The sequence below is a fragment of the Ovis canadensis genome, chromosome 18 (assembly GCF_042477335.2).
Source record: "Ovis canadensis isolate MfBH-ARS-UI-01 breed Bighorn chromosome 18, ARS-UI_OviCan_v2, whole genome shotgun sequence".
Lineage (NCBI taxonomy): Eukaryota > Metazoa > Chordata > Mammalia > Artiodactyla > Bovidae > Ovis > Ovis canadensis.
The window spans coordinates 48,399,612-48,423,798 of NC_091262.1; the positions used below are offsets into that span (position 1 = coordinate 48,399,612).

At 45.3% G+C, this 24,187-nt stretch overlaps 1 protein-coding gene across 1 annotated transcript; it reads right to left on the bottom strand.

The window, feature by feature from the left end:
* Positions 1-679: 679 nt before the first annotated feature.
* LOC138423179 (granzyme B-like) lies at positions 680-4,361 on the bottom strand. The gene is made up of 5 exons (XM_069558783.1): positions 4,008-4,361; positions 2,630-2,777; positions 2,009-2,144; positions 1,553-1,810; positions 680-913 (listed from the first exon to the last, which is right to left on the bottom strand). The coding sequence occupies exons 1-5, from the start codon at positions 4,060-4,062 to the stop codon at positions 770-772; spliced, it is 741 nt and encodes a 246-aa protein (XP_069414884.1). The 5' UTR covers positions 4,063-4,361; the 3' UTR covers positions 680-769.
* Positions 4,362-24,187: the final 19,826 nt, after the last annotated feature.

The following is a 24,187-nucleotide window of genomic DNA, read 5'->3' on the forward strand; positions in this document are numbered from 1 at the left end:
CATGGGACTCGGGTATGCAGGGTGGGAGGGATGTGAGGAAGGGGTCAGCAGAGATCAGTGTGGTCTGGAGGGGACAGGAGATGGTGGCCCTGTTGAGGACGTGCAGTGATGGGCAGGGATGGAGAAGAAGGGGCGGCAGAGGAGACTGGAGGCAGAGCTGAGGCCCTGGGCTCTTTGGAGGGCAAAGCAGGACACTCAGCCTGAGTGAGATGGAGGGGCTTCTCAGGAGACCAGCCCAGCTCTGGGTCAGCTCCCCTGGCTGTAGAGGTTAAAGGTCAGCTCACGTAGCCCCCCTCCCCAGTAGGAGGGTCCCTGTCCTGGAGCTGCAGCCCCAGGCTCTGCTCTTGGTGTCGGGGACCCAAGGTGTGACCCACTCCTCCCTGCCATGTACCCAGAGCAAGGAGCTAAGGAGCGCACCCTGAGCCCCAGGACCAGAGAGGTTCGTGTCTTCCCCTGATGGTGCTCAGCTTCAGCCCTGGTGGGACAGCCGGCCCTGGAAGACAGGTGTGGGGAAGCAGACCTGGGTGACAGCTTTGCATGGGGTTCAGGGGAAGAGATGGTGGGAGGGGGGAGAGGAGGAGCAGAAAACAGCAGAATCCTGTCATTGCCTTTCTAAACACACAGTGAGCATTTGAGAATAGGAGTCAGTGAATAAATAAGCAACCAGCCCTTCGAGCTCTGCTGAGAGACATTTATTGAGCTATGGGCACCTCCAACCCCACAGTGTGATTCTGAATTAGCCCCAGGGAAGATGGTCTGGTTCCTGCAGTCAGAGGCTTTTCATGGTTTTCTTTATCCAGGGCAGGAAAGTTGAGACTTTGGTGAAGGCCCGAGGAGTTGATCCATCTTCTTGTCCATAAGATACAATGCCCTGGGCCACATTGTCACACACGAGAGGGCCTCCAGAGTCCCCCTGAGGACAGAGAAGCGGAAGGACTGAGTCTGCTCTCCTCCTGGTCCTACCCTCTCTCCCACCCTGCCATTTCAAGACTCCTCTCTAAGAAGGCCACTTTGCAAGGCCTCCCTGGGCAAGACAAATGGGCAAGGCAGGTCTATGGGCCCCTGGCTGCCAGCCCTGACCTGGACCTTGTCCCTGCTTCACTTCCCCCAGGGGGCGGCTCCTTCTCTGCCCCCAGGTCTCCGTCCCCTCTCTGTCTAGATGCTGAGGGCTGGCTATTGGCTCCAGGCTGCTCTTAGGACAGGGAAGCAGCTGGGAGGGCTGACACTGATCAGGGAGGGGGAGCTCAGTAAGCAGGTGGGTTCAGCTCTGAGCAGGCACCTGGACCGGTCCACCTCCCACTCAGGAAGCCTGGTTTTCTAACACCTGAGCCTCAGTGCGTGGCAGATTCTCCCTTCCGGAGGAGTGCCAGGGTGGCATTCACTGCAGGTCTTACGTGGCTTGCAGAGGCTCTAGGTCCTCCCAGCTCCTGCTGTTCCCCCTTTTACTCCTGAGAGAGATCCCAAGCCTAGAGGGTGAGGTGGTCCCCAGGTCCCAGATCTTCTGCCAACACCCTTCTCCCCAGATCCAAGCAAGGTAGGCTGTGATTCTCACCTTAAAGGAAGCTTTCTTTGTGTTTGGGTCCCCCACACACAGCTGGTTGGTGTGGTTATAATACTCGGGTAAGTAGGCCTCACACTCTAGATCCTCCTGCACGGTCAGCTTTACCTCCTGCAGTGTGTCAGTGCAGGTGCCCGTGGAGTCCCTCCCCCAGCCGGCCACGCTGCACACCTGTCCTGGCTTCACCCGGGCCTTGGCCTTGGGCAGACTAAGGGGCTTCACAGCTGACGTCTGCTTGGCCTTTCTCTCCAGCTGATGGGAAGAGACAAGAGTCTGGCTCAGCCAGTGGTCCCCAAGCCTGGACACGGCAATGATGCTGATGTGTCTCTTCTCTGTCCTGAGCCACAGGGACTGGTCAGGTGGCCAGGATGGGAGGGGAGAAAGGGGTAGGAGGTCCTGGGACGGGAAACGAGCTGATCTCAGGAGGGCATGAGAAGCAGGGCGGTTTACCTTTAATAACATGATGTCGTTGGAGAAGTTTTTAGGATTATAGTCTGGGTGGCAGATGGCTCTTCTCACCCCGATGACCTGCTGGGTCCTCTCCTGTTGTTTGATGTTGTGGGCCCCCAGGGTGACTTTGATTGAGCTTCACAGAGAGCAGAGCAAGAGATGGGGGTCACAACCTCTGGGTTTACAGCCCTGGAGCCATGAAGGGCAGGTGACTCCAGGGCAAGGCTGCCACTGAGGGGAAATGCAGGCCCCAGGAGGGCCCTGGGGGCTAAGCTGTCTGTACTGTCTGTTTCTTGGCAGCCAAGGTCAGATTCTGGAGCCACTGTGAAGAGCATAACTGTTCTCCATGGGCAGTTAGCCCTAGGACACATGTGAGGTTGCGTCAGTTTACATTCTGATATCCAGGCGCGCCCTATGTCTATTCTCTCTCCCTTCAGCAACACCTCCAGCAGCGACCTTCCCTCTTTCTCACCCTCTCACTCTCCTGGCCCCCTCTTTCTTGCCCTCCCAGGAACCCTCTTGGCTCAATGTTCCTAACAGCCTGGTTGCTCCTGGAGAAAAAAGGCAGGGCTCCCTTGCCAAGGGTGTTCAGAAAGGTACCGGCTACTTGCTGCTCCTCACCTTCCGTGGCAGTGAGCGGCTGTCAGCACGAAGTCCTCTCGAACCAGGAACCCACCGCACCTACGCCGGACGTCCTGATTCCAGTACTGAAGATACGCCATGTAGGGGCGGGAGTGGGGCTTGGCTTCATGGCCCCCGATGATCTCCCCTGAAGGAAAAGGGCTGTTCTGCTTGTGTACCTTGTTGGCATCGGCTTCATGCTCAGAACTGCTGGGCACTGGGGAGTCCAGCCTGGCCTGGAGTTGGTGGGGCGGGAGGAGGCTGGGAAGGGGCTCAACTTCCTCCTCTAGAACAGAGCAGCTGTCTGGGTCTGCAAATCTGTCTCCCACACATAATTGGAGGTGAGCATAGAATCTGCCTGCAATGCAGGAGACTCAGGTTCGATATCTGGGCTGGGAAGATCCCTGCAGAAGACAATGGCAACCCACTCCAGTATTCTTGCCTGGAGAGTTCCATGGACAGAGGAGACTGGTGGGCTACAGTCCTTGGGGTCGCAAAGAGTCAGACAGGACTGAGCAACCAACACTTGCACTTTTCATTCCTGTCCTAGGAATAGCAAAGTCCTAGAGGCTTCTGAAAATTCCTCCCCCACCTGTGCTTCATTCCAGGTGAATTTCTAAGGGCCCCATTACCCTATTTTATTCAGGATAGCCCTGTTTTCCAGGGCACAGGAATTCAGAGTAGGGACCTAGATGTCGCCATAGCCTCTTTCCCAGGGCCTGACTGGTAGTAAGTGCCCGGTGAGTGTTTGTTGGCTGCATGAAGGAGTCACCATGCCCCCTCCTGCACCCTCCCTGCTCACAGTGGGCCTCTGGATGGGGGCTGTTGGTATGGCCAGTGCTGGTGTGCTTCTGGGAAGCAGAGCAGTTCAGGTCTACCAAACACTGGCTTCATCCTTGAAAGAGAGGAGCACCTGAGGGCCTGGGCAGGGAAGTCGAGTTGGGTAAAGGGCCTTGGGTCTAGGGGTTGAGCAAACACAGAGGCACCAACTCTAGGGTCTGCCAAGCAGATGCTGAGGTAACTAGAAGCAGAGGCCAGACCCACTCTGCCCTCTTCAGGGGCTATTTAGTATTTTCTTTTCTCCAGGTTGCGACCATCTGCCATCACTTCTGGGAAAGTTCTACTTTCCAGAGGGCAAAGGGAGGGCTGGAGGAGGGGCTGGTACCCACTGGCTCCTCTTGAGAGCAGGCTTTGCTCTCTCTCTCTCCTGCTGGCGGTTTATCCAGCATCATACTCCCTGGTATGAGGTGGGATGGGAGCTGGTGTTCTGAATGTTCCTTCCTGGTGGATAGCTGGATCAGGGACATGCAGAATGGGCGGGACCTCTGTGCCACCTGGAGGGTGGGGTTGGGCCCCTGGGATGGGGATGGTCACTCACCTGCCTTTGCCCTGGGGGTCAGGAGAAAGGCCACCAGGAGCAGAAGTGGCTGCATCTTCCGAGAAAGACTGCCCAGGATGGAGATGCTGGTGTTTCCTCCTGGCTCTCTTGCAGATCCCCCAGCCTCCTGGAGAGAAACGCAGTGTCCGTGGACTCAGTGATCTCGTGTTCCCCTCCGGGTTTGCGATGCTTCATCCTAAAGGCTTTCTATGAGAGCTTGCCCCGCCCCCACTGCATCTGCCTGATGACGTTCTCTGGGTGGTTGTGTGAGAATCATCCAGTGACCACACCAGTACCCACAGATGATGACTCAGAGTAGAGCACTTGTTCCAGCCCAGAGCAGGAACCCAAGAGGACAAGGTGGGGACTGTAGGGTGTGGTATCGACCAGCAGGGGTAGTAGAGCCCAGAAACCAGAGTCCCCAGTGGTAGAACCATCAGGGCCTCATTTCCATGCTGCTAAGTCCCGAGGATAATTTCTTGAGCAGATGTGGGTTTAAGCTCTTCTCTATGTTATGACCGAACACACTGGAGATGCATCTGCTTCCCTTAGAGAGCTGACCATCTGCTGGAGGAGAAAGAGACATCCATGACCTGAGTGCAGCATGGGAAGGGCTGTGGTCCAGGGATGCACAGAGCTCGCCTGTCCCCTACTAAGTCCGTAAGCCATCCACTCATCCACTTAACTTCCTTTCTAAGACATGTACACCCGTGGCTGATTCATGTCAATGTATGGCAAAACCATTACAATGTTGTAATTAGCCTCCAATTAAAATAAATTAATTAGAAACCAAAAAACCCCCACCATTTAAAAAACTTACAAATACTCAGAGTGATAGAGTACATTTCTCTTGTCCATGTTTCGCAAACAAACGTAGTGCACTTGACATTTATTGGTCTAATTTAACGAATCACTATGACTCTAGAAACTGAATCTACAGATTGATATAAGCCTAGGTCATTCCTCCTTTGAGTAGGCTGGGGCGGATTCCACTTAAACCACCTGAACTAAGACTGGGAAAGGGCTGGTTCGCCAAAGGATGTTTGGATGACTAAGTGGCCCATGCCATGTGAAGTGGGAGAGCATGCTGGGTGAGTGAAGACCAATAATTGTCCTTTGAGTATTGTCTGTGCTGTGTCCAGAGGGCCGCACTTCAGACTCAGCAGGCCAGGCGCATTAGAGGCTCACACTGGCTGAACAACTCTGCTGAAGACCTTGCTGTATGGAAATAAAGGACAGTTCTTTCTAAATAGTCCAAACCCAGCCCTGTTCAAGAACAACAGAGAATCTCTGAGTGGTTAGAGTCTGGGGATTTAAGTGTCTATCTTGACGTAGTCTGTACTTTACAGCTTTCTGAGGAATATTATGCATCAAAAGACATAATTTCAGGGTAAATATCCTCCTTATCAAACCAAATACATTTATCAAACGTTACTTTTTTGAACTTAGTTTGCCCACCAGTACAAATTTTAAAAATAAAATTAGCCTTTTTATTTGTGTGTAGTATATGTTCATTAAGAAAATTTGGAAAGTAGAAAGCAAAAATATTACTCATTTGCTTATGTCTCACAGACAGATTATTATCATGGCAGTGCATTTAAAATACTTGGGATGATAGTAGGAAGTATTAGGAAGTGTTCCCCCTTCTTTAATTTTTTGAACAAGTCTGGGTGAGACTAGTGTTAATTCTTCTTTAATGTTTATAGAATTCACCAGAGTAGCCTAGGATTTTCTTTGTTAGAATGTTTCTGATGTTTGATTCAATCTTTATTGTCATAAGTCTGATTAGATTTCCTATTTATTTTTGAATCAGCTTTGGTTATTTCTGTATTTCCAGGCCACTGTTCATTTCATCTTGATTTTATCTAATTTGTTGGTATGCAAACATTGATAGTATTCTCTAGCAATTCTTTTAATTTCTATGAGGTTGGTAGTAGTGTCCCCTTTTTTAAATTTCTGATTTTAGTAATGTGAATCTTCTCTCTCTCTTTTTTTGTTAGTCTAGCTAAAAGTGTATCAATTCTATTGATCTTTTCAAAGAACCAACTTTTGGTTTGTTGATTCTTTTTATTTTGATTGTTTGGCTCTAATCTTTAGTGTTTCCTTATATCTGCTGGCTTGAGTGGTTTGATCTGTTTTTATTTTGTTAGGCTTACAGTTGTGTTGCTGGTTAAGAATGTTTCTTCTTTAATGTCCTCACGTATAGTTATGTGTTTTCCTCTGAACATGACTTTCACAGCATCCTATACGTTTGGTATGTTGCATTTTCATTTTCACTTGTCTCAAAGTACTTTCTAACTTGTCTCATAATTTCTTCTTAGGCCCACTGGTTACTTAAGAGTGTGTTGTTTAATTTCCATATATTTTCCTTTTTGTGAATTTTCCAGTTTTCCTTTTTTCATTCATTTCTAGCTTCCTTCCACTGTGGTTAAAAAAGACAATTTGTACTCAGTTCAGTTCAGTTCATTTCAGTCTCTCAGTCATGTCCGACTCTTTGCGATCCCATGAATTGCAGCCTCCTTGTCCATCACCACCTCCCAGAGTTCACCCAAATTCACGTCCATTGAGTCAGTGATGCCATCCAGCCATCTCATCCTCTGTCGTCCCCTTCTCCTCCTGCCCCCAATCCCTCCCAGCAACAGAGTCTTTTCCAATGAGTCAACTCTTTGCATGAGGTGGCCAAAGTAATGGAGCTTCAGATTCAGCATCATTCCCTCCAAAGAAATCCTAGGGCTGATCTCCTTCAGAATGGACTGGTTGGATCTCCTTGCAGTCCAAGGGACTCTCAAGAGTCTTCTCCAACACCACAGTTCAATAGCATCAATTCTTTGGCGCTCAGCCTTCTTCACAGTCCAACTCTCACATCCGTACATGACCACTGGAAAAACCATAGCCTTGACTAGACGGACCTTTGTTGGCAAAGTAATGTCTCTGCTTTTGAATATGCTGTCTAGGTTGGTCATAACTTTCCTTCCAAGGAGTAAGCGTCTTTTAATTTCATGGCTGCAGTCACCATCTGCACTGATTTTGGAGCCCCCCAAAATGAAGTCCGACACTGTTTCCACTGTTTCTCCATCTATTTCCCATGAAGTGATGGGACTGGATGCCATGATCTTCGTTTTCTGAATGTTGAGCTTTAAGCCAACTTTTTCACTCTCCTCTTTCACTTCCATCAAGAGGCTTTTTAGTTCCTCTTCACTTTCTGCCTTAAGGGTGGTGTCATCTCTATATCTGAGGTTATTGATATTTCTCCTGGCAATCTTGATTCCAGCTTGTGCTTCTTCCAGCCTAGCGTTTCTCATGATGTACTCTGCATAGAAGTTACATAATCAGGCTGACAATATATAGCCTTGACATACTCCTTTTCCTATTTGGAACCAGTCTGTTGTTCCATGTCCAGTTCGAACTGTTGCTTCTTGACCTGCATATAGGTTTCTCAAGAGGCAGGTCAGGTGCTCTGGTATTCCCATCTCTTTCAGAATTTTCCACAGTTTATTGTGATCCACACAGTCAAAGGCTTTGGCATAGTTAATAAAGCAGAAATAGATGTTTTTCTGGAACTCTCTTGCTTTTTCGATGATCCAGCCAATATTGGCAATTGGATCTCTGGTTCCTCTGCCTTTTTTAAAACTAGCTTGAATATCTGGAAGTTCATGGCTCACGTATTGCTGAAGTATTATTTCAGTCTTTTAAAATGTATTGAGAAATGTTTTATGGCCTAACCTATGGTCTATCCTAGGGAATTCTTCATATGCCCTTGAGGAGTATGTGTAATCTAATTGGTTTACAGAGGTACTATTTACTACTGAAAGTAAGGTCTCCAACTATTTTTATAAAACTATTTCTCTCCTCAATTCTCTCAATGTTGCTTCATGTATTTTAGAGTTCTGATGTTTGGTGTGTTATGTCTTCTTAATTGATCTCTTATCAATATATAATGTCCTTTGTCTCTTTTAACAATTTTTCACTTAAAATCCTTTTTATCTAGTATTGGTATAACCATTCCAATTTCCTCTTGTTTACTATTTACATAGCATATCTTCTTCCATTGTTTCATTTTCAACCATTTTAATCTTTGGATCGAAAGAAGTCTCTTGCAAACTACATGGAGTTAGATCATATTTTAAAATTCATTCTCTCAATCTGTCTTTTACTTGGTTAGCTTAATCCACTTACAATTGAAGTGATTGCTGATAATGAGGGACTTACTTTTGCCATTTTGCTATTTGGTTTTTATCTGTTTTATGTATTTTCTGTTTCTTCAAAATTGTCTGCTATTGCATTTGATCACTTTTTCCCCTAGTGTGCTATTTTGAATCCCTCTTCATTTCCTGTTCTGTATATTTTGAAGTTACTTTCTTAATGGTTACCATGGTTAATGCCCTAAATTTATAACAATATACTTTGAATACATATCAGTGCAGCCTCAACAATATACATTGACTCTGCTCCTATCCAGCTCCATTGCCTACCTTGTTATTGTCACATGTTACCCCTTTATCCATGTGTGTCCTTTGACATAGCTTATAATTATTGTTTTATGCATTTGTCTTTTAAATCATATGAGAAACAAAAAGAAATTGCAAGCCAAAAATACAAATACTACTAGATTTTATAATTATCTATGTGGTTATTCTGACCAGAGATTTTGTTTTCTTCATTTGGCTTCAAGTTGCCATCTGGTGTCTTTGTGTTTCAGCTTAAAGGATGCTCCTTCGTGTTTCTAGGAGGGCGGGGCTGGGTGCTGGGCTTTGCCCAGTCACTTCAGTTGTGTCTGACTCTGTGACACTGTGGATTGTAGCCCTCAGGCTCCTCTGTCCATGGGAATTTCCAGGCAAGAAATACTGGAGTGGGTTGCCATGCCCTCCTCCAGGGGGTCTTCCCAATGCAGAGATCAAACATTCAAGTCCCGTGTCTTCCGCATTTCAGGTGAATTCTCTACTGCTGAGCCACCAGGGAAGCCCAGGGCAGGTCTACAGGGCATTAACAATGATTAATTCCCCTAGCTTTTGTTTATCTGGGAGCATCTTTATTTGTTCATGCTTGGAGGGCACTTTTACCAGATATGTAATTTGTGGTTCCCAGATCTTTTTCTTTCAGCAATTTACATATCATGCCACTGCCTCTGTGGTTGCTGATGAGAAATTGGGCATTAGTCTCATTGAAAAATCACTTGTCCATAAGTCATCACTTCTGTCTTGCTGCTTTCTAGATTTTGTCTTTGGCTCTGACAGTTTGGTTGTAATGTGTCTCAGTGCGGATCTCTTTGAGACTATTTGGGAGTTTGTTGGGCTTCTTTGTTATTTACATTCCTATATTTCATCAAATTCGGGATCTTTTTAGCCATTATTTCTTCAAGTATTTTTTTCTGACCCTTCTTTCTTCTCCTTTTGTGACTCCCTGAATGCATATGTTAGTACATTTGATAGTATCTCATAGGTCCCTTAAATTCTGTTCATTTTTCTTCATTCTTTTTTCCTTTCCACTCTTCAGACTGAATTATTTTATTTTCCCTCCATGTTCACTTATTCTTTCCTCTGCCTAGTCATATCTACTGTTGAAATTCTCTATTGAAATTTTTGTGTCTCTTATTGTTCTTTTCAGTTCCAGATTTTTAATTTGTATCTCTTTATAGACAGCTTTTGAACTGTGGGTTGGAGAAAACCCCTGAGAGTCCCTTGAACTGCAAGGAGATCCAACCAATCCATTCTGAAGGAGATCAGCCCTGGGATTTCTTTGGAGGGGAATGATGCTAAAGCTGAACTCCAGTACTTTGGCCACCTCATGCGAAGAGCTGACTCAGTGGAAAAGACTCTGATGCTGGGAGGGATTGGGGGCAGGAGGAGAAGGGGACAACAGAGGACGAGATGGCTGGATGGCATCACTGAGTCGATGGATGTGAGTCTGAGTGAACTCTGGGAGTTGGTGATGGACAGGGAGGCCTGGCGTACTGTTATTCATGGGGTCACAAAGAGTTGGACACAACTGAGCAACTGAACTGAACTGAACAGATAGACATTCTCTATTTTCATATATTGTTCTGATTTGCTTTAGTTCCTTTGATGGTCCCTTCAGCTCTTTGAGTATTTTTTTTCTTTTTGAGAATTTTTAATACAGTCAATTTAAGATCTTTGTCTGGTATAAACAGTGTTTGTGTGTTCAGTTGCCAAGTTGTGTCCAAATGTTTGTGACCCCACAGGCTACGGCACGCCAGGCCTCCCTCTCCCTCACCATCTCCCGGAGCTTGCCCAAGTTCGTGTCCATTGAGTCCAATGCTATTCCACCCTCTCATCCTCTGTCACCCTCTTCTCTTTCTGCTTTCAATCTTTCCCAGCATCAGGGTCTTTTCATCAGGCTGTTTGCATCAGGTGGCCAAAGTATTGGAGCTTCAGCTTTAGCATCAGTTCTTCCAATGAATATTCAGGGTTGATTTCCTTCAGTATTGACTGGTTTGATTTCCTTGCTGTCCAAGGGACTCAAAATAGTCTTCTCTAGCACCACAGTTTGGAAGCATCAATTCTTCAGCTCTCTGCCTTTTTCATGGTCCGACTTTCACATCTGTACTTGACTACTGGAGAAACCATCACTTTAACTATACAGGCCTTTGTCAGCAGGGTGACGGCTTTGCTTTTTAATATACTATCTAGGTTTGTCATAGTTTTCCTGCCAAGAGGCAATCATCTTCTAATTTCATGGCCACAGTCCACAGTGATTTTAGAACCCAAGAAGGGGAAATCTGTCACTACTTGCACCTTTTTCCCTTCTATTTTCCATGAAGTAATGGGACCGGATGTCATGGATATTAGTTTTTTTAATATTGAGTTTTAAGCTGCCTCTTTCCCTCTCTTCTTCACCCTCTTCAGGAGGCTCTCAAGTTCCTAATCACTTTCTACCATAGGGTGGTATCATCTCCTTATCTGAGGTTGTTGATATTTCTCCCAGCAATCTTGATTCCAGCTTGTGATTCATCCAGTCCAGCATTTCACATGATGTACTCTGCATATAAGTTAAATAAGCAAGGTAACAATAAACAGCCTTGTCATATTCTTTTTCCAATTTTGAACCTGTCAGTTGTTCCATGTAAGGTTCGAACTCTTGCTTCTTGACCCTCACACAGGTTTCTCAGAAGGCAGGTAAGATGGTCTGGTATTCCCATCTCTTGAAGAATTTTCCACACAGTCAAAGGCTATAGCATAGTCAATGAAACAGAAGTAGATATTTTTCTGGAATTCCCTTGCTTTCTCTATGACAGAGCAAATGTTGGCAATTTGATCTCTGGTTCCTCTGCCTTTCCTAATTATCCTCAAAGTTGTTTTCTATCAAGTTCCCTTTTTTTCCCTCCATGAATAGACCTTACTTTCTTATTTCTTTGTATTTGCATATTTTCATTGAAAACTGGATTTTTTGAAATTGTAAGATAATTGCTTTACAGTGTTGTGCTGGTTTCTGCCATACAACAATGCAAACCAGTTATAAGTGTATATATATATATTCCCTTCGCCTTGAGCCTCCTTCACACCACCCCTCATCCTAACCCTCTAAAACTGGAGATTTTGAATACAGTACTGTACTCTGGGAAGTACACTGTCTCCATCCCCCAAGCACTGTATTGTTTGTTGAGTGGTGCCATCATCCTTCTGTCTAGTGACTTTTCCAAACTATTTTTGTAAGTGCTACATCGCTAGCTTGTGCTGTCTCTGAAATCTCTGTTACCTTATCTCTGTTTAGTTGTGCTGCGAAGGCTGCTCAATCTCTGTAACCATTTGACAATATTTTTCACATGGAACAGAGCATGACTCAGGAACTTTCCTAAGAAAGACCCCCTACCTGGGAAAAGCCTCAGTGGAGAGGCTAAATTTCATCCTAGATGTGACCAAAGGGAGCCTCAATAAGAGATGTTAAATACCATCTATGGCTTGAAACTGTCAGATTCTGTGTCTAAGTAAAATAAGTAATAATAAAAAAATATTCTCTGGAAAAGGCGTGCTTCAGTCCACTGAACCAATGAAAGAAATTATATCTGACGCTATAATGCTGGCTACGGTTTTTGATCACTGATCATGGGTCCTCACTCCAACCCTCTGCATTAGCACGGCTATGTCTTTCGTGTCACACATCAGAAAGCTAAGGCTCTGAGAAGTAAAGCAGCTTTTCTGACTTCACTCAGCTTGAAAGAGTGGAGCGATCTGATTGTAAAGTCTGTGAACTTATCTGTAGCTCTACAAACTTGACCACTTCCTCTATTGTTTTTTCCTGTATTGTTCCCTCTGTATTCTGGGGAAATGTTAAGGGGGTGCTGAATAAAAAAAAGTATCTGTCCATATCTGTAATGTATGACTCTGGTTTTCTTAGAAGTTAAAGGTACCTCCGTGGCTACCGTATTATGATGGAAGAATTTGTTTGGATCATAGATTCTCTTTGAGTTTATCCTTTGAGCCCAGATATTTTCCCCCAACACGCAAAATAATGTCATGCCTGGCTCATGATGGGTAATCCCCTTGGACTTTAACCTCTCATGATTAGCGCCTACTGGAAGTCGGCCTGGCCATTTCTTGCAGGCAGTGACAATGATATGACATTGCCACATTATCACCTTCTTACATTCATGCATGACATTTGAGTCTGTGGCTATAAATCGATTTCCCTGAGCCTGATCATTGTCTTGTTATACCTAAAACAAGAACCTATAGGCATAAGGGTTCAGAACTTGGCCTCAGCTGATCGACCATGAGTCTCATTCACGTTGTTGAGAAGGGATTCATGCCTCAGTTAGGAGTTATCCCTGCATTTCTATTAGGAGTGTAGGAAAATAGTCAGAATGTCTGGGGTGCTAGTATAAGATTAAAGACTGTTTTAAGGAAATATCTGTCAGTGAAGGAGAATCTAAGTTATGTGATAGAGTAGGGAAGGGGTACTTCTGTTTTGTCTCTGTAGTAATGATGAATTGAGAGGGCAGGGATGTGGAGAGAAAATGTGTGCAGGGCAGATATACTTCTATGGGATTTCCAGAGTTTGGGTAAACACTAGACACTCTTTAATTTTTTCCTTGTTGCCTACTCTAATCTTTGTTTAGCCAACAAAGAGTAAGGTCTGGATTTTGCATTGAAGATGTAAAATTCGTGAGTGGTGAGATATCTGGAGTGCTGAGTAGGGAGAAGATTATAGAGGAAACGAGAGAAGAGGTGGTCTTGAGTGAGAACAGTGTGCCTACCCCCAGCAAACTGGGGGGCAAATATGAAAATCAGAACCTGAAAAACCAGTTTTTGTGTTTCTGAATGGGAATGAGACAGAAGAGTTTTGTGATGGTGCCTTTGATGTGACCTTGAAACACACTTAAGACCCCCCCACCCTCTACTCCCCACTTGAATCTCTATCTCCCCGGTATCTTTGTCCACCAGACCATTTCCTTTCCCCCAGAGCATTTTGTTCTCACAAGACCTAAAGGTCTCACCTTAAGTTTGTGGAGTGAATGGTCTCTTTCTCCTCCCATCTCACTCGGGGTCTAGGCTTATGCGTTTTCTTAACTTGTCTGGACGGGATGTGGCAAGTGGTTTGGTTTGGGGGTAGGTAAGAGGGGTGCTGCTGAATCATTTCCCAGAACCTCCAGCATATGGCTACAAAATTGTTCAGTCTTTCTATCTCACAGTTCAGGGCACGTGCAGCTAAGTGTAATTAGAAAATCTAATTCACCCCTAAGAATTTTTGAGTCGCATCTTCTGTCCTTCAGTCCTGGTATGTCATCTCTTAGTTGTAGATAACCCCCTACTATTATGTTTCTCTCTTTATGACCAAGTACCAGGGAGCAACAGTGGAACCGAGCAAGATGTGGAATAGTCTACTCAGCCCTTCAAAGTCTGCCCTCGAGAAATTAGGCACTGCAGAGCCTGCGGCACTGCTGAGAACACATTTTGCCAGTAGAAGTGTGGCAGGATGATTTCCTGTGATACCACCCTGCTGGGCTGCCTGCTGTACTTAGTTGCTCAGCCTTGCCTGACTCTTTGCAGCTCTATGGACTGTAACCTGCCAGGCTCCTCTTTCGATGGGATTCTCCAGGCAAGAATACTGGCGTGGGTTGCCATGCCCTCCTCCAGTGGACTGAACCCAGGTCTCCTGCATTGCAGTCAAATTCTTTACTAGCTGAGCTAACAGGGAAGACCAATGACCATATTAGATTCTCTGTATTCTCTATTATCATTCATTCATCAGAACTTCCGGGACATGACGACAAAAGTCTAGATATATTTTATGTTCCTATACCTTAGGCATCTAAAACTGAAGATGGAGGATGTTTGTTCCTGGACCATGCTTAATACATCAAGGCATTGAATTCCACCTTTGAGGTGTTCCAGTCCCATTTGGCATCATACGTTAAGATTTTGTCTGGGCAGCTATGAGCACCTTAATAACCTACAGATAAGTATTCACAAGTGATATTTGATAACTTCTGAGAATATAATGGGAACCAGAATCAGTGAATTTAGCATTGGCCTGTGTCCTATGGCTTGACTCCTTTTTCTCAGAAACCTCATCTTTGCTACTGTCTTACAGGCACAGGGAAGTCAGGCTTTGCTCTTGACTCTATAGAGGATAAAAGAGAAAAGAGGAGGAAAATCATATCCAAAAAGAGTATCCACCCTGGGTTCTGCTCAGGATCCAGAAGAGATGGTCTTCACTGAGAAGATACCTGCCAGCTGACTCACGTTGGAAAAGGTGGACTGGGTTATGGGTGCATATCACAGAGATCTTCAAATATTCTGAGGCTATTTGGTGTTTCTTTAAAAGTAATTTATACAGTATACTAGCACATAATATGGAATTTAGAAAGATGGCAATGATGACCCTGTATGCGAGACAGCAAAAGAGACACAGATGTGTAGAGCGGACTTTTGGATTCTGAGGGAGAGGGAGAGGGTGGGATGATTTGGGAGAATGGCATTGAAACATGTATACTATCATGTAAGAAACGAATCGCCAGTCTATGTCCGATGCAGGATACAGGATGCTTGGGGCTGGTGCACGGGGATGACCCAGAGAGATGATATGGGGAGGGAGGTGGGAGGGGGGTTCATGTTTGGGAACGCATGTACACCCGCGGTGGATTCATGTCAATGTATGGCAAAACCAATACAGTGTTGTAAAGTAAAATAAAGTAAACATAAACATAAAAATAAAATAAATAGTTATAATAAAATTGAAAAAATAAAAATAAAAGTAGTGTATGCATGTTTGCATGTAGTCTGGCTGTGCTAGGCCTTTGCTGTGCACAGGCTTGACTTTCCTTGCCGTGAGTGGGGCCCGCTTTCTGGCTGCAGTGCACGGGCTTCCGGCTGTGAGGGCTCCTCTTGTCAGAGCACGGGCTCTAGGAGTCTGGGCTTCAGTAGTCGCGGCTCCTGAGTTCTCGAGCACGGGCTCCGTAGTTAGGGCACATGGGCTTAGTTGCTGTGCGGCATGTGGAATCTTCCTGGATCAGGGACTGAACCCATGTCCCCTGCATTGGCAGGTGCATTCTTTACCACTGAGCCACCAGGGAGCCCTGGTGTTTTTGTTTTATTTAAGATTAGTACCGTGTAGGGGAAGTCAGGGGAGAGGGAAAGCAAACAGCATTAATAACAATCCACACCTTAGTGTGTTCCAAAGCACATGTAATTTGCATGTTATCCCATTGAATTCTCTACCTTCTGCCTGGGCATCATTGTAAATCACATTTTATGACACTGACTCAGAGATATTAAATGATGTGCCTAAGCTTACATGGCTGCAGAAAGTGTGTGTATACACACATACACAGAGGACGTGTGTGTGGAAAGCTGCAAACTTTCCTCCGTATCAGTATTAGAAGCGGTGGAAGTCACAGCCGGCAGATTTCAGCTCAGCGAGGGAGAGTGTTCTGACAGTTCTCTTGGACTGGCCTCTCAGGCGCTTTGTCTGCAGGGCATTGTTGCAACAGAGGCTGGAAAAGACTTTAGTCAGGAGGACTAGGAGGTTCATGTGGACGTGGGCATGCAATAATTTTTAATAATTTTGCTGCCCTGAGACTTCGTCTCTTAGTCGGAAGAGACCTGATTTGGTTTTCGGAGCCTTGGTCCCCTGTTCAGTTATGTAGCTCAACTGCCAGTCTCTGGGTAATTAGTCATTGAGAGATTCATCAGATTTTTGTGTGGAAGACTGAACGGTGTTCTAGTTAACAGGCTTTGGGAAAGTCCCAAGAATTGCCTGACAAAACTACCTAACAATTTCCTTAGCTTGATCCTATAATAAATTGTTGGGCTATTATATATAGTTACTAACACAATTTCAGAGACCTTCCAGGAGTTTTCCAAGTACCAGCTTTCATCCAATGCTGGGCTTGGCCTTGTCTGACAAACATATGAAGTAGCTGATAGAAGTCAGAGAAACCAGGTTGATAAGTTTGAAGGTCTATGTTAACTTTCTCTGCAAATCTGTAAAAATTGTCGGTTGATTTGGGAAAATCTTTTGGTCTCACAGTTCAGCTTTAGTCCAGGGAAGATAAGAAATTCAGTGTTTAGGCTCTGGCTCCTCAGAAGGCTTAATTTTTAAGGGGCAGGTTTTGATAAGTTCAGAGGAAAAGGGAGTGGAGACAATTTCAGGGGAAAGGGAGGTTTGGTGAGAGAATTAGTGGGGGGAATTGAGGGTATGGGGGAAGCGTAGGTGGTACAGGAGGGAAGGGGCATGATGGTCCCAGAGGGGAAGGCTGACACAAAGAAGTCAAGGAAGCAGAGCGTGAGGTCAGAAGCCGTGTGGTCTTTCTTTACCTGTGGCTTTCCTCTGTGAGTCTTAGAATCTTAACTGGCAGGGAGGCAATTTCAGGCTTTAGGAAGCCTTGAAACACCAATCAAGGTAGGAACTCCATTCAGTTTTGGAAATTTTAGAGCTATGGTTTTCCAATTCAGGTGTTTTTTTTTTTTTTTTTAATCTTTAATTCTTACATGCGTTAAGTGAAGTCTGGGATATCTAAAGGTATTTGTCTTCTAAGCAATTTGGCCTTTGATTTTGGTGCTGTCTTGGGGCAAGAGGGATAAAAGTCAAGGCCCAGGGTCCAACCAATGTGGAGGGTGAAGAGTTCTTGTTCATCTGGGGCCCTGTGGGTTGCCCCTGAGCATAAACATGAAGCAGTCTGAAAGCCTTGGTCCTGAGCAAAGCAGGAAAAGATGAAAGAGAGAGAGAGAGAGAGGGAAAAATAACCAGAGTCTCAGGGCCCGCTTTCCTGATGATCTATAGCCCAGGGTCTCACTGGGTTTCAAGCAGCAGTCTTGATTTTCAGGTGGTTCACAGGGGAAATGCCTCCAGGTGGCAGGCAGATGTATTAGTGCTCCTCTGTGAAGAAGATACTTTTAGTCTAAGCCTTGGGAGTCCTGCCATCTTCTACACTGCCTCCCACCACCCCCACCAAACACGCACGTGCTTTTATAACGTAATAAGCTGGACATAGTCAAGATGCCAAAGAACTCGGAAAGCGTGACACTGGGAATGAGAGCCAGGAGAAGTGACTCTGAGAAGGGTCTTGGGGATTGGAATCGTCTGGCACATATTTTAGCACAAACTTCAGAATAGCTGAGGAAGCAGGGAAATATGGAGTGTCCTTACAGGCCTGATGAAGGACTAAGCCCCACTTCCAGAAAATGAAATAGCAACATACAAAACTAAATGGACGATTTGCTTACAGACTGAAGACAGCAGCATTGTTAACCAGAGGAAATATCAGAAAAAATTATTACAGTACAATGTAGGAAATACAGAACTAGTCTGGAAACTGGAAACTATTAAAAGAGCATGAACATTACTTAGATAATGATAACCACACTTTCTAATGGCACTTAAAAAACAGGGTAGAATTAAAATGCAAAAATGTTGGGAGAAGATAAATAAGATTAAAAGTCTTGTGTTACTTGTCTTTTCAGGGAATAGGGTAAATCTATTAATTAAACTTAATCATAGATAAGGAAACATGCTGTACTTTTATGTAACCACTGAAATAATATAAAATAGAATAACTTACAAATTAGCAGAAGGGAAAAAGGAAAGGTGAAGAGTAATTTATCCAAGAAAAGATAAAGAGGGAAAACAAAACTGTAAAATAGTTGGTATAAATACAACTCATAAAGTAAGAATAGATTTAAAAGCAAGTATATTAGTAATTATTTTAACTATAAAAATACTGACCCAGTTAAAAATCAAAGAATATCAGATTAGCTATGAAAATAGAGGATAAACACATGTTCTGTGCAATCGACAAGTTTAAAAAATTGAAAGTAGAAGCAAAGAACTGGATACAGTATATTTACAGTAACCACAGAAAACCATCACAGGAAAAAAGAAAAGAGGTGCAAATATTTACTATCAGAAACTTAAAAGGGTGTGTGTGTATATATATATGCAGGTGACACCACCCTTATGGCAGAAAGTGAAGAGGAACTAAAAAGCCTCTTGATGAAAGTGAAAGAGGAGAGTGAAAACTTTGGCTTAAAGCTCAACATTCAGAAAACATTAAGATCATGGCATCTGGTCCCATCACTTCATGGGAAATAGATGGGGAAACAGTGGAAACAGTGTCAGACTTTATATTTTTGGACTCCAAAATCACTGCAGATGGTGACTGCAGCCATGAAATTAAAAGACTCTTACTCCTTCAAAGGAAAGTTATGCCCAACCTAGATAGCATATTCAAAAGCAGAGACATTACTTTGCCGACTAAGGTTCATCTAGTCAAGGCTATGGTTTTTCCAGTAGTCATGTTTGGATGTGAGAGTTGAACTATGAAGAACGCTGAGCACCAAAGAATTGATGCTTTTGAACTGTGGTGTTGGAGAAGACTCTTGAGAGTCCCTTGGACTGCAAGGAGATCCAACCAGTCCATTCTGAAGGAGATCAGCCCTGAGATTTCTTTGGAAGGACTGATGCTAAAGCTGAAGCTCCAGTACTTTGGCCACCTTATGCGAAGAGTTGACTCATTGGAAAAGACCCTGATGCTGGGAGGGACTGGGGACAGGAGGAGAAGGGGATGACAGAGGATGAGATGACTGGATGGCATCACTGACTTGATGGGTGTGAGTCTGAGTGAACTCTGGGAGTTGGTGATGGACAGGGAGGCCTGGCGTGCTGCGATTCATGGGGTCACAACGAGTTGGACATGACAGAGCAACTGAACTGAACTGTTATATATATATATATTTTTTTTCACCAGTGCTGCAGACCATTGAAAGATAAGCCAATACCGTAATGAAAAAGAAGCCAAGACCGTAATGAAAAACTTTCTGTTAATAAATTTGAAATTTTAGACAAGGTAGAAATATCACTGCCTAACACCTACTCAATAGGAAATTGCAGACTTTCCAGGTAATACTGGATCTATCAAAGAAAATTACATCAGCAATCAAAAATTTTCCAAGTGACTTTGAAGTCCTTACTGTATATTTCTTTTGGAATTCAAGGAAGGAAAACTTTTAACCTAGAAATTTTTCCAGAAAAGAGAAAAAGAAGAAAAACTACCCATCTCACTTGAAAAGACTGCCATAGTCTTGATACAAATAACAGAGAAAGAAAGGAAATTTACAGGTTAATTTCATTTGTGATTCATAGACACAAAAATCCTGCTCAAAGTACCAACTCTTGAAAGTAGTCTAAAATATCTGAAAAGGTTAATACATTATGAGCACTGTCAGGTTTACACTGATACAGACCTCATTTAACCTTGCTGCTACTGCTGCTGCGTCGCTTCAGTCGTGTCCGACTCTGTGCGACCCCATAGCCAGCAGCCCACCAGGCTCCCCTGTCCCTGGGATTCTCCAGGCAAGAACACTGGAGTAGGTTGCCATTTCCTTCTCCAATGCATGAAAGTGAAAAGTGAAAGTGAAGTCACTTAGTCGTGTCCGACTCATAGTGACCCCATGGACTGCAAGCCTACCAGGCTCCTCTGTCCATGGGATTTTCCAGGCAAGAGTGCTGGAGTGGGGTGCCATTTCCTTCTCCAGTAGACCAGTTAATTTGCCACACATCTAAGAGGAAAATCATATTATTATCTTAACAAACTGAAAAGCATTTGATAAAATTCAACGTCCACTGTTGATAACAAAGATTAACCTGTTAACAAACCAAAGTGTAGAGAAGTTTCTTTAAACTAATCAACACCGTCTTTAAAACCTATAGAAACTGTTTAGTCAACCATTTATCAAGTAAGGAGATTGGGGTTTCTATCTTTCCCACAAGAATGCAAGAAAGCCCTTCTCTCCAGGCTGCTTTGCACACAAAGCGTGTGATGCTGATATTCTCCTGGCTCTTTTCCTTGGGAAGCTTGAGTTTGGAAAGTATGTTAAGTGAGGTCCTTTCAGGAAAGTCTGTAGATTAAAAAAAGCAGGAGTGGGTGGGGGGAGGGCGTTGTTAACAGTAGATCGAAGGGAGAAACAAGGCTGAAAAAGAGCAGAGGAGGATTTGCAGCCCTGTAGGCACATTTTCTGCATTTAATCCCAGGTTGCAGGACTGGTACTCCGACTGTGAATGTGCGCTCCTGAATCTTTGGCCCTGGGATTCTCTCGTTCAGGGGAGAGCATCACGGCACAGAAGCCAAGCTCCATTCCTGTCCTTTTAGGGCACACCTGCAAATGACCGTGGGTTAGTGACAGTCCCTTGGACTGAAAGGAGATCCAACCAGTCCATCCTAAAGGAGATCAGTCCTGGGTGTTCATTGGAAGGACTGATGCTGAAGCTGAAAGTCCAATACTGTGGCCATCTCATGCAAAGAATTGACTCATTGGAAAAGACCCTGATGCTGGGAGGGATTAGGGGCAGGGGGAGAAGGGGACGACAGAGGATGAGATGGCTGGATGGCATCACCGACTCGATGGACATCAATTTCGGTAAACTCCGGAAGTTGGTGATGGACAGGGAGGCCTGGCGTGCTGCAATTCATGGGGTTGCAAAGAGTTGGACACGACTGAGTGACTGAACTGAACAGAACTGATTTCTGACAAGAAAGTTGTGATTGTTGTTTCCTCTGAAATATTTTCTTTTCTTCTCTGTCTATGTTCAGGTCTTCTCTTTCTCTTTGATTTTCATTAATTTGACCATTACATGCTTAGATGTGATTTTCTTTCCTACCTGAGTAACACAGGTGGACTGAGCCTCCTGACTGAAGAAGGAATGTAGTCTAGCAATATGCCTCTGGAAAAAGAGAAACAGTTGCTGAATTGTTTTCATGGAGCAAGGTGTTTGTTGACCAAAAGCAGTGTTGGGTGGGATATGAAGATAGGAAATAGGAAATAAACTCTTGACGTTCTGCAAGTCTAGAACTTGGGTGGTACTGGCAGCAGCATGGTCATGGGCTGGAAAGGCGGAGCCATCCCTGTTCCAGTGCCCAGTCCCAAAACAAACCAGCGCAGACTTGAATCCCTTTAGGCCCATCGCCCCCAGAGCTGGCTGGTCAATTCCCTACCAGAGTCAGGCTGGTACCTGACTCTTCTTGCGAGTCTGGACAGAAGGAAAAGTGATGGGAGAGGCCTTGATGAGTAGCGAAATTTCCTTATCGGTATCTACAGGGATGTTTTACTCTTCAGTTCAGTTCAGTTGCTCAGTCGTGTCTGACTCTTTGCAACCCCACGAATCGCAGCCTGCCAGGCCTCCCTGTCCATCCCCAACTCCCAGAGTTCACTCAAACTTACGTCTATCGAGTCGGTGACGCCATCCAGCCATCTCATCCTCTGTCATCCCCTTCTCCTCCTGTTTCCAATCCCCCCCAGCATCAAGGTCTTTTCCAATGAGTCAATTCTTCGCATGAGGTGGAGTTTCAGCTTTAGCATCACTCCTTCCAAAGAGCACCCAGGACTGATCTCCTTTAGGATGGATGGACTGGTTGGATCTCCTTGCAGTCCAAGGGACTCTTAAGAATCGTCTCCAACAGCACAGTTCAAAAGCATCAATTCTTTGGCACTCAGCTTTCTTCACAGTCCAACACTCACATCCATACATGACCACTGGAAAAACCATAGCCTTGGCTAGACGGATCTTTGTTGACAAAGTAATGTCTCTGCTTTTGAATATGCTATCTAGGTTGGTCATAACTTTCCTTCCAAGGAGTAAGTGTCTTTTAATTTCATGGCTGTATGTCATGTTTTATTTCCATTACAGAGATATTTAAGCAAGGGAAGATTTGTTTCCTTAAAGATGGGACCTGGGGGATAATTCTATGGAGAAAGTTTGAAGAAATCAGTATGTTTTAGGTGCTTACCCACCTCTTTCTGCATGTGCCCATGAGCAGACAGACCAGCTCACCAAGAAGCTGTTTGAGTACTTGCCAGACGATGGCTACAATGGGAGCCCAGAGGGTAACTGTGCATGGACGGAGGTATCTGAGCAGAGGCTCCTGTCTTGTCCAGGGATGGCAGGAAGTCATCAGTGGGCAGGGTTAGAAAACATGGACGTCCTCTTGCTGTCCTGGCTCTTAGGGGACCTTGCTGAGCCCAAGCTCCGTCCTAACTCTGTGGGGCCTCCAGGCGCTCACTGTCCCTCCTGGGACTGTCTCCCTCATCTCTCGAAGGAGGACAAGTCGGCAACAAATATTCTTAAACTTTTCCAAACCACAGAACCATTTCCTCAAAGTAAATGTTATACTTGAGCTGAATATGTATGTGGCTAGGCTCATTTTTTAAACAGTACCTTTTTGTTTCTTTGTTTCCCTTTTGTGTGATTTTCAATCGAGGAGCTGGGTCCCTAGTGAATCTTGGGATTTTTTTCAGCTCCGAATCAGAAGCTGGGTCATCACCGCTCTTCCTTTGTAAACGTGCCCCAGGTCACTAGGAGATTGTGTTGCTGCATAATTTGTCCACAGCCAGAGGGGAAAGGGCCTGCATTTAGGGTAACCGTATCCCAGAGTGTTGACACATCCCCCAGAGAAGCACAGTGCTGTGTGTAGGGGTAGGGCAGCACCAGCCAAGGGCTGGAACTCAGGCTCAGCTCCCAGGCAGCTCAGCGCCACAGTCAAGAGCCTGGAGGGATGGCAGATGGAAGCGTCTGGCGAGGGGAGACCAGGACAGGGAGATCTTGCCCAGCAAAAATCACACACTCTCCAAACCAAGACCTTCCCCAGGATGAAAGTCTAGGTTGTCTCGGACCCTATGGAGTAGCAGTCACCATGACAGCCTAAGAGCAGAGGCGCTTCTCCATTTGTCCAGACCTCGTGGGCCTCCCTGACTGCAGTTTGGTTTGCATAGGCAGGAGCTTGCAGGCGTGACAGGGAGCCTGCTTCTGGCCCGTCCAATGGATGAGTGTTTAGAATCAGATTCTAATTGCCTTTCAAATGGGTGTTCCTACCATCTGGGTGGGAGCAAGGACATTCCTGCCTGCTATCTTTAGAGTAAAACACATAAAGCTGCCCATGTTCCACCTCTTCCCTCCCTGCTGCCCCATCCCCGAGGGGACGAGGATGCTCCAGTGAGCAGAGCAGTATCTTCTTGTCTAGAAACCAAATGACTGGTGTTCAAGAGTCACACATAACAACATCCTGTGAGTGTAACCAGCAATAAAAATAAACACGAATCTTTGTCCCTGTGGACTACCCACAGAGATGTAGGCCCCTCAAATGGACTCAAGACAGGGAGGGAATATAGACAATGTGGACGATATTGACACTCTCAGTTACAGTTGAACTGATATGATAGAGCCTGTTTTGTGTCCGTTGTACAACCATAGTGTCCGGCACTTAGTAGGTGTTCCATCAGCATTGGTGTTGATGGATGAAAACCAATGCACTTTTCAGCCCTACTAAAGACAGGATCCCTTTCTAACTCAAAAGGTCCTAGGTGACCGGCAGGGAATCTTGGCCCAGAGGACCAGAGGCCGTCAGTACCTAAACGGAGAGGCTGACAGGGACTCAGGCTACTGAGCCATCAGGAGCCAGAGGACCCTGAGCACATGGGGGACACTGGGCTGCATGTGAGGGGTTGAGCTGGCCCTGCCCAGGTGAGAGATGGGGCCCAGCGATGTGGACTTGCCCAGTACAGCACAGGCCTGGTCCCTCTGATCCCTCTCTGCCAAGGCATGAGCTGGGCTGGCACGTCAGTGGTGAGGCCCTGCTGGAACCCCATGGGACTCGGGTATGCAGGGTGGGAGGGATGTGAGGAAGGGGTCAGCAGAGATCAGTGTGGTCTGGAGGGGACAGGAGATGGTGGCCC